At 43.7% G+C, this 10,163-nt stretch overlaps 2 protein-coding genes across 5 annotated transcripts; both read left to right on the top strand.

Annotated features, from left to right (window-relative positions):
- Nucleotides 1–973: 973 nt before the first annotated feature.
- On the top strand, nt 974–6,433 carry LOC139548975 (mitochondrial fission factor homolog B-like). 4 transcript variants are annotated; one of them, XM_071358977.1, is made up of 8 exons: nt 993–1,172; nt 1,856–2,070; nt 2,265–2,437; nt 2,768–2,859; nt 3,603–3,767; nt 4,546–4,602; nt 5,346–5,436; nt 5,552–6,433. In XM_071358977.1, exons 1-8 carry the CDS (start codon nt 1,150–1,152, stop codon nt 5,681–5,683), a joined length of 948 nt encoding a protein of 315 aa, XP_071215078.1. In that variant the 5' UTR covers nt 993–1,149; the 3' UTR covers nt 5,684–6,433. The 4 variants fall into 4 exon arrangements, with proteins under 4 accessions (XP_071215081.1, XP_071215079.1, XP_071215078.1 ...); XM_071358978.1 differs by lacking the exon at nt 4,546–4,602 and having other exon boundaries at nt 980–1,172; XM_071358979.1 differs by lacking the exon at nt 3,603–3,767 and having other exon boundaries at nt 995–1,172.
- Nucleotides 6,434–6,870: 437 nt separating this feature from the next.
- LOC139548973 (large ribosomal subunit protein mL44-like) lies at nt 6,871–9,669 on the top strand. The gene is made up of 4 exons (XM_071358976.1): nt 6,871–7,156; nt 8,222–8,690; nt 8,822–9,000; nt 9,224–9,669. Exons 1-4 carry the CDS (start codon nt 6,930–6,932, stop codon nt 9,396–9,398), a joined length of 1,050 nt encoding a protein of 349 aa, XP_071215077.1. The 5' UTR covers nt 6,871–6,929; the 3' UTR covers nt 9,399–9,669.
- The last annotated feature ends 494 nt before the right edge of the window (nt 9,670–10,163 follow it).

Raw genomic sequence — 10,163 nt, forward strand, 5'->3', positions numbered from 1 at the left:
GGTAGGCCACATAAGCTCACAGAACAGGACCACCGAGTGCTGAAGCGCAAAGCGCGTACAAATCGTCTTTCCTCTGGAAGCAACGTCAGCACAAGAACTGTTTGTCGGGGGCTTCATGAAATGGGTTTCCATGGCTGAGCAGCTGCACACAAGCCTACGATCACAATGTTCAATACCAAGCGTCTGCTGGAGTGGTGTAAAGCTCGTTGCCATTGGACTCTGAAACAGTGGAAACAGGTTCTCTGAGTGATGAATCACGCTTCACCATCTGGCAGTCCGACAGACGATCTGGGTTTGGCAGATGCCAGGAGAACGCTACCTGCCCCAATGCATAGTGCCAACTGTAAAGTTAGGTGGAGGAGGAATAATGGTTTGGGGCTGTTTTTCATGGTTCGGGCTAGGCCCATTAGTTCCAAAGAAGGGAAATCTTAATTCTACAGCATAAAATGACATTGTAGATGATTCTGGGCTTCCAGCTTTGTGACAACAGTTTGGGGAAAGCCCTTTCCTGTTTCAGCATGACAATGCCCCATGCACAAAGCGAGGTCCATACAGATCGGTATGGAAGAAATTGACTGGCCTGCACAGAGACCTGACCTCAACCTCATGGAACACCTTTGGGATGAATGGGAACGCCGACTGCAAGCCAGGCCTAATAGCCCAACATCAATGCCCAACCTCACTAATGCTCTTGTGGCTGAATGGAAGCAAGTCCCTGCAGCAATATTCCAACATCTAGTGGAAAGCCTTCCCAGAAGAGTGGAGGCTGTTATAGCACCAAAGGGGGGACCAACTCCATATTAATGCCCATTATTTTGAAATGAGATGTTCAATGAGCATGCGTCCACATACTTTTGGCAATGTAGTGTATCTTTACTTTTACTCAAATATGACAATTCAGTACTTTTTCCAACACTGCAGAAATCATTACAACAGATATTATAACAGGTCTTTTACTGTACCAAGAACAATCATTTTCATGTGACGTAAAACAACTTCCTGTTTGGGTCCCCATTCGTTCAGGGCTGCAGTGTACATTGTTGTCCCTTTCAGCCTCCTGGAATCAACATATAAGGATGCTACACCATTTGTAATGCACCCTTGAATCTTCAGCTGGACCATATCCATTTTTGCACGTATATTTAATTGATGGGAGAAGAACAAACCAAAGGGTAAGGCCAGCTAGGTAGCTACCACTAACAGCTAGAAATTGCGTTTCAAAAAGCTAGCTAGCGTGCTAGTGACGTGCTAGATAACTGTCTGTCATACCGACATTTCAAAGTATCTGGTCAGGCCGCAGTCAGTAGTTAGCTTGCTACTCGCTAAATACTATTTGGAATTGCATTTATGGGGCTTTATATGGGTAAACATTACAGACACTAAGCGCACCAACATATCTAGATAGCTAACTTAGCTAGCTAGCCAGCTTGATACCTAGACAGCTATTTTTTGCTGATATTCCAGCCATCCAAGGTCTATTTTGGTTTCAGTGGTGAAAATACTAGCTATTAGTAAGTGGTCCTCATTTGGAGAGTGGAGATACATTCAGGCCATTGATTCAGATGCTCCTTTTGTCCTTATCACATGATAGCATCGCGAACATTCGTTATATTTTAATCCAACGACGAAGACCAACACCATCAAGGTTTCCTGGGGTACAGTTAGTTAAAAATAAGCCTATATGTGGCTACATGGACAAACATGTTATTTTAGGACCTCTTCTCTTAATACATAAAGTAAAACTTGCTTGTCATTGTATTATTGTTGTGAAGGGGAATCCCAAACTATGTTGTGTAACTAGTTAGTTGGGTTTGCTGATAATGAAAGTGAATGACGCCTTTTGTATATTTTCCAGCCGAATGAACGGAGCAGCATTCCCCTCTCCCACTGCAGAGATGGCGGAGATGAACCGCATCCACTACGAGCTGGAGTACACAGAGGGCATCAGCCAGCGCATGAGGATTCCAGAGATGCTCAAAATTGGCCCCTACGGTCATGACAACCCCGAGGCAGGCTCACATGACCTGCACAACATCATGATGCAGGTCCCAGAGAGGATCGTAATGTCAGGTAGCCACGTTGGTCCTCCACAGGGTCTCTGTAGTGTTGATACTCGTGGGCCATGTTCATTAGGCTCAAAATCGATGATGTTCTCCCAGACACGAGTTTCATTTTCCATTGCAAACTGTTTTAGGTTTCAAGTCTTACTAAACATAACCCTGTATTGGCCCTTATGTGACACCCCTTCTGACTGCTCTTCTCAGGAGACAGTGAGGACTCTCAGTTCCCCAGGCCCAGAGACCTGGACTTGATCCAGTCCACCCCGCTAGAGAGCCTGTCCCTGAAGACCCCTCCTCGGGTCCTCACCCTCAACGAGCGGCCGCTGGACTTCATGGAAATGGAGCGCAGTGCAGCCCCAGCCCAGCCCAGTGAGGAGGTAGTGGAGGCTGGAGAGTCTAGAGATGAACAGAGAAAGTACTGATGGGTTGATGTGATGGACCAGGGCAGGCATGTGTGAACAAGCGGTATCAAACCCTGGTCAACCAAGCAACTCAAGGCTGTGCTAGCCCTTTGAGCTAAAGCCTAGACATTAGTTATTTGAGCTTACACAAATGTTCAGATCTCTGGCATGGCCATTTGTCTTGTGATCTTAGTTCACAGAACCACCTCCTCTACACTGAATGTGGAGTTTATTTGAATGTGAAGGCAAAGTCAGTATTTTACAGGAAGAAGATATTATTATTTAACTGTTCTCCCCTTCTCATAGGTGCGTTCGCAAGGGCGGTTGCGGCGGGAACGTTCAGCCAGCGAGAACACCACTGTCCGTCACAATGGCCAGATTGCCAGAAACGATTCAATGTAAGTAGCCTATCAACTGTGGTCCACCACCACCACACCCCTCTCCTCTTCTGGAAGCCTGTCCTTTTCCTCCCATCTGTCCAGTGGTTTTCCCCTGTCTGCCGACCTGTTTTTCCATCTCTCACTCTCTGTTTGTTGTGATAAAGACTTGGCTGTAGTTGGGTGTCTGTATCTCAATGGTGTTGTTGCTCACTCTGTAGCCTGTTTGGTTGGTAGTTGTCTTTGGGTCTGCACCCGGTGCTGTTGCAATGCTGTGTAATTGTGAAGATAGTGTAGTTTCCTCCTGTCCTGAGCATGGTACTTAAACTTGCTCTTAATTCTCTTCACTATTAACATATTAATATATTATACTGTACCAGGGAGAGGCACCTTACAGTAAACTTGGCATAGAGCCATTTAATTTGTTCAAAGCTTATTTCACTATATAAAGTCCTTGGGGATCCTCTTTTGTTCAGAGCATCTTTGTGGGGGATGATTCATTGGGACCTTTAATTAGGACCTTTCCATGCTTTTGTGTCCGCAACTCCCTTCCTGGTAGAGGGTTAGGTATAGTTCAGTGGTGCACTAGTATGATCTGTTTGGCATCACCCCATCAGTACCATCTCTGTCACTCTTTGGTGGCTGTTATCTCTGCTCAGTGAGTAAAGTGCAGATGGGCTTTCTCCCCTCCCTCTTATTCACTCTCTCTCGCTCTCTCTCTGCTCTGTTTTCTCTGGCTTGGCCACTCATGTTGGTGGGGGCAGTGTGACCCCGTTCCCCCCAGCCCCTCTCCGCGCCTTCCCCCCTCTTGCCATGGCCGAGGACGAACAGAACCTGTACAGCGCTAGCGGCGTTCTCTCTTTCATCCAGTCCACCACGCGCCGGGCCTACCAGCAGGTCTTGGAGGTTCTGGACGAGAACCACCGCAGGTGATCCCATGACCCCTCTTAAGGTCATCTCTAGGCTGACCTCTCCCACTCTGCTCACCGTGCAGAGATTAACCCCAAAATTCAATACAGTACAATTGTATTAATTCTCTGAGGCAATGAAGTCCCTGCTGTTGTCTCTTTCGTGTGGACAGGGTCATCAAATCTCGGTTGTTTGGACAATTTAAAAAATGTATCATCATTGAATTTGGATATTTGATGAACAAAATGATTTGTCTTGACCATATTTTGATCATTTATTTTGGGGCAATGGGTAGGAAACACCTGGTAATTTCTAACATTCAGTAACACTATTAATATGTCATGATGTATATTTATCATTGCAAATCAAGATTGACTTTGCTTGATGTGCTGTTATCGAGCTGTGGCCTCACTCAGTGCTTGACTGAATTGGTTGACAGGAGAGTAGTGTGTAGAACTCAGTCATATTTTCATTGAAAACAGTCAGAGTTTTAAATTAGTCCTCTTGCTCTATCCATGTGTTGTAAGGCCATTATCAAGCATTGTCAACAGCCAACCTACATAGTGACGTCTATTGTCTACTCTGAGGAGAAGTTAGTGTTTTGGAGATTAATATATTGGCAGTCTTACGGAGGTCTGTTTTACACTGCATGATCGAAGTCATGAGACCTTGGAACTATGAAGTTCAAGAGTGAATGTAAGAGACTTTGGGATTGTAAGTGTGAGACTGTACTTTGGTGTGCTGCTCCATCTCTTTCTATTGCTTCCTCTCTCCCTTCCCTGTTTCTGCCCTCTTCAGCAAGCCGTCGCTGCGAGGGGGGTCTGCCTTGACCTCTAACCTCCTGCATGAATCCAGGTAACTCCACCTGGCACTTAGACTTCACTCCTCTTTCTTCCTTTTTCCTCCTCTCTTTCCTTTCATAATATAGGCCCCTCATACTCAACTCTGGACCCTTTTTTAAATTTATTATTTAACCTTTATTTAACTAGGCAAGTCAGTTCAGAACAAATTCTTATTTACTATGACGGCCGAGGAACAGTGGGTTAACTGCCTTGTTCAGAGGCAGAACAACAGATTTTTACCTTGTTAGCTCGGAGATTCAATCTAGCAACCTTTTGGTTACTGGCCCAACCCTCTAACCACTAGGCTACCTCTTCAGCAAGCCAGTTCCACGCCATTTTTTTCCATTGTGCCCCCTAATCAGGAACTGATTTACACCTGAAACATCAGGTGTGTACAAATAATTATCAGGTAGAACAGAACCAGCAGGCTCCGGACCTTGTAGGGTAAGAGTTGAATACCCCTGATATAGGTTATAGTTATTGTCCGAGGATGAGTGTCGTTGCTGTCAATGTTTCAAGTTTCCAATATTAGTTGAAAAGATAGTTGGGCAATGAGTAATGCCGGTCTATTGAACTATTGTCAATGTATTGTGAATTAATTTATAATAGAAATACATTGAACTATTGTCAATCATTGATCATTAAGCTGAGAACTTCAATGTCATATTATGATCAACGATCAGAAATATCATCTTGCCTGATCCATGATATAAATGGTTAACCAGGATGTGTTTGGTCTATTTCTCTTCACCCAAGGCTTAACCTGGCCACTCTAGACACTACTCTGGATGTCTCCATGGCTCCTGATGACATGGCTGTCGTAGATGCAGCAACACTTCGACGTCAGGTCTGCTCCTAATACGTCTTGACTGTACTTCTACGGAAGGTATATCATTTAGCTGTTTTTGTGTTGGCTATATTGGTTTGTGGTGTTGATGTGATTTTCATTGGTGTGCCTGTAGATCATCAAGCTGAACCGGAGGCTCCAGCTCATAGAAGAGGAGAACAAGGAGAGGACCAAACGTGAAATGATCATGTACTCAGTCACCGTAGCCTTCTGGCTTATCAACAGCTGGGTTTGGTTCCGCCGCTAGAATCCTTTCCTCAGAACCACTTCCAGAGAGTGGAGAACAAAGCCTCTGCCCTCCCCTTCTATGTGTCAAATGTTCGAAAAATGTACTCTCTGCATTTAGCCACAGTGCTGGACAGCCTTGCTCTTGGGCAATGGGATGTTTGTTTTCCTTTAATTTTATTGTATACATGTACTTGTAATTCATTTTTACAATGCTATATAATTATTATTTTTTGCTTAAGAATCAAAGAATGACTCCGCTGTAAATACTTCTTCATGTTACTCAGTTGTTATCATTGCTCCTGAGGTATTTCCAACAGATAAGAGGTCTAAAGAAAAGGAAAACATAAGCCACGGTGGAGACGCATCGAAATGGGTTAAATATTTATTGGGAATTGGAATGATGTGAAAAGATTTTAAATATAAATATATATATATATGTATTGTGAAGTACTGCTGTTATATTGTAAGATAATACCTAATGTAAAATTGACTAATGGTTTTAATTGATGTATAGTACTGCAAGGAAATATACAGTCACACTGTTGCAATTACACCATTTTATTCATTATGTATGGCCCATATCCACCAAGCCATAGGCATGATATGCTTTTCTCCTCATATTTTATCTTCAGTTACTACTTTTTTTTACCAAGAACTTTCTGGCAGGAGCACAATGTTATCAAATTGGTTGTAATTTTCAGTTGTAATGAACCAGCATATTATGCTGAGAGTCATGCAATTTTATTGGAATAAATGACAAAATAGCTAATTTGGATGTTTGAGTTTAGTTATATTAGTTGTTACCGGTATTGATTAGCAGTGTTGGGGAAGCTACTCTGAAAATATAGTTGACCAATTACTTCACACTGAAAGAAGTTAAACTGCACTAAAGTTACCCTTGAGAAAAATATAACTTAACTAAAGTGACTTAGAAAAAGTAGTTCACTACATCCAAACTACTTCATGAAAAATTATCACATCTAAATCTGAAATGGCATAGACTAAAAATTGCATGAACAGATCACCCTGTGATCAGATGTAAACAGAATGTGTAAATTAGCCTATTAAACACCAAGCTACTGCTACATGTAATGATATTACTAGTTGAACTAAATGTAGGTCATTACTACCTGCCTAACATTGTTAATTAGTATTAAGTATATTGTTATTACTATGTTATTACAACGTAAAATGGAACCACGTCTATGCTAGAAAATTGGAACCGTCTTCTCATCTTTTTAAATCTGGAACTAATTTGGCGCTTTATGGTTGCTTTCCGGAAGGTTTTCATAGTCACACACCATCAGAAAACTGTCATGGCGTCTGGGTACATTGTAAATCGTGGTGTGCTAACATTTGGAATTCACTATCAACATGTTTGTAGAAATGTACTCCTTACACAGACCCGAGAGAAGAAGCGATGGATGAAAGCATATACTCTTTTGATGGAAAGAAAGTTGAAGATAGAAGGGCCTCCACCACCTAAGCCACGGTATGTAAAATGCTAGCTTAGTAAGGTAACGTTATCTTGGTATCATAGGGGTCAAAGCCATTAGTGTTCATGGTTAGCTTGATAAGAAAGTTGTCATAAATAGGATGCAGAATTCAACCATTTTGTGTAAAATTCAGTGCACCTGTTCGTTATCTAATGCAATACAATACGTCCCCGCAGGAGGCCTAATGGTAGGCCGTCATTGTAAATAAGAATTTGTTCTTGAGATCTTAACTGACTTGCCTAGTTAAATAATGGTTAAATAAAAATGATCTTAATAGGATCAATGTTACAATCGATTGGACATAGGCTATAGAATCTGGAGCAATTGACAATGCATACTGAAATTAGCTGGCTAGCCAATATAGAACAGACTACACTACATGAACAAAGGTATATGGACACCTGCTCGTCGAACATGTTATTCCAAAATCATGTCCATTAATATGACTTGCCTAGTTAAATAAAGTTTAAAAAATAAAAGGTGCCGCGTGATTTATCACTCCAGGGAACACGTTTCCACTGCTCCAGAGTCCAATGGCGGCGAACTTTACACCACTCCAACCAACGCTTTGCATTGTGCATGGTGAACTTAGGCTTGTGTGCGGCTGCTCGGCCATGGAAACCCATTTCATTAAGCTCCCGACGAACAGTTCTTGTGCTTGCTTCCAGAGGCAGTTTGGAACTCGGTAGTGAGTGTTGCAACCGAGGACAGATGATTTTTACGCGCTTCAGCACTCGCCGGTCCCGTTCTGTGAGCTTGTGTGGCCTACCACTTTGCGGCTGAGCCGTTGTTGCTCCTAGTCATTGCCACTTCACAATAACAACACTTACATTTGACCGAGGCAGCTCTAGCAGGGCAGCAATTTTTAAAAGTGGCATATTATGACGGTACCACGTTGAAAGTCTCTGAGCTCTTTAGTAAAGCCATTTTACTGCCAATGTTTGTCTATGGAGATTGTATGGCTGTGTGCTCAATTTTATACACCTGTCAGTATCTTAGCTACATACTGATTGCATGCACCGTGATCATCGTTATGAATTTCCTTATGTTCTGTCTCCTAGTGCTCAAAAACCTAACTGGGACTACCATGCAGAAGTCCAGGCATTCAGCAGCCGCCTTAAAGAAAGTTTCTCCCCGGAGCTCCTGAAGACAGCCTTCGTGAACCCCTGTTACATTCAGTCAGAGCAAGAGAGGAGGCAGGCACTCGGTGTGGACTCTGAAATGGCTGCTCTGGTCCTGGGGGACAACATTCAGCTACACACACAGGGCTTGGAGTTCACCAAGAGCTTCTTGTCTGACTGGTGCAGGGCCAGCTTCCCTAGCCTGCCCAGCATGGGAGTGGTCGCCATTGTCGCGCACCTGACCAGTCATCCAGTCGTGTGCCATGTGGCGCGGAACCTCGCCATCGAGGACCTAACTATGAGCGCTCAATTCCCGGTCCCTGACGAGATATTGCACAGTACGTTCCTCGCTGTGATCGGAGCACTCCAGGAGAGCAGTGGAGCTGAGAGAGCAGGACTTTTCCTTCGGGTAAGAGATTCTTACAACTTTCAACACACACCCATCTCAACAGTCATAATTAATCATCTCAAATTTACATTAGTTTGTTTGTTTGTAGCTGAAGATGATCACACCACCCATGCCCTCTTCTCTCCTTTCAGGATTTCCTGGTCACTCAGCTGGTAGGGAAAGACCTGTTTGAGATGTGGTCGGTGGTAAACCCAATGGGGCTGCTGGTGGAGGAGCTGTCCAAGAGGAACGTGGCCCTCCCAGAGCCTCGCCTCACCAGGTCGGCCGGCGCCAGCACTGTGCTCCCACTCTACTTTGTAGGGCTGTACAGGTATGCCTCACTGGTCACTCCCATCAGTACACCTCCTGATAAAGCCAGTCGATTTTCCTGACCAGGAATACGCTGTGTCCCAGGGCATAAAGTGTTTTTTCTGGTCAGGACAAACTCTTTGCATTACTTATGGAGTATGTGTGAGGTATGTGGTAGTGTTCTGCCGGTACTTATTTGTTTGTTGATCATGTTACTGAGGGAGTGAGTGTGTGTGTGTCCTCAGTGATAAGAAGCTCCTTGCCGAGGCTCCAGGGGAGACCATTCTGGCTGCGGAGGAGGAGGCGGCACGCGTGGCCCTGAGGAAACTCTATGGCTACACTGAGAACCGGAGACCCTGTGACTTCTCTGCAGCGGAGCAGCCTCGGGCTCCTGGCCTCCAATCCTTCAACAGCAGCTAAAGGACATCACCCCAAGCACTACAATGTCTTCCATCAGTTGATGACAGCTCTTGACACACCAGAGTGTCAAAGTCAAGTGGTTCCCTTAGCCTATCAGGACCAACCTCTGACAGACTCATACCTACAGACATAGGAATACCCTCCAAACTATGTGGTCTCCTCAGCCTTGCAATTAGAGGACTGTCCTTGGGCAAAATATTGTGTTTATTTGTGTAATATATTATTGATCTAAAAGAAATGTTTCATGTCCATAATAAATCTGTATCCCTGAGCACGTCTCTTCAAAGAAAGTTTATCATACCATCTTTGGTTTCTCCTTGTCTGCTTATTATTAGGTGTTATTTATTGATGTATGACATTAGTCTGCTCTAAAAAATAAAAAACATGGTTTAGCCATGTGTAAAGTGTCTGGATTGATTTCATAAGAGCAGAATCCAAGACACTAAGTTGGCTGGTCATTTTTGGCTAGTCAGGATCACCTGCTGTGATTGGTTGCCAGGACAATGTCTCTGACATCCATAGTGAGAGATGTGGCTCCCTCCTTTATCCTCCGCAAATGCCACGGCAACCAATCGGCAGAACTTGGGGTGAGAACTCGGCTTGAGTGTCTGGCCTGGTTTATTAAAGCTGTATTTTACTTTAAAAAGTGTAGACAGACGTTTTAGCACTTTGCAAATGCACTTTTGTGCATTTATTTGCACAGTATGGGAACAACTGGATAATTGCTATAGAACTGAACTGGGTAATTTGTCTTGTACATCAAAT

The sequence above is a fragment of the Salvelinus alpinus genome, chromosome 22, assembly GCF_045679555.1.
Source record: "Salvelinus alpinus chromosome 22, SLU_Salpinus.1, whole genome shotgun sequence".
Lineage (NCBI taxonomy): Eukaryota > Metazoa > Chordata > Actinopteri > Salmoniformes > Salmonidae > Salvelinus > Salvelinus alpinus.

Coding starts and splice junctions, on each gene's coding strand:
- LOC139548973 (XM_071358976.1), top strand. CDS start 6,930: ATGGTTGCTTTCCGGAAGGTTTTCATAGTCACACACCATCAGAAAACT. Junction 7,157..8,221: donor CCTCCACCACCTAAGCCACG/GTATGTAAAATG, acceptor TCTGTCTCCTAG/TGCTCAAAAACCTAACTGGG. Junction 8,691..8,821: donor GAGCAGGACTTTTCCTTCGG/GTAAGAGATTCT, acceptor CTCTCCTTTCAG/GATTTCCTGGTCACTCAGCT.
- LOC139548975 (XM_071358977.1), top strand. CDS start 1,150: ATGGGAGAAGAACAAACCAAAGG. Junction 1,173..1,855: donor GGAGAAGAACAAACCAAAGG/GTAAGGCCAGCT, acceptor TATATTTTCCAG/CCGAATGAACGGAGCAGCAT. Junction 2,860..3,602: donor ATTGCCAGAAACGATTCAAT/GTAAGTAGCCTA, acceptor TGGTGGGGGCAG/TGTGACCCCGTTCCCCCCAG.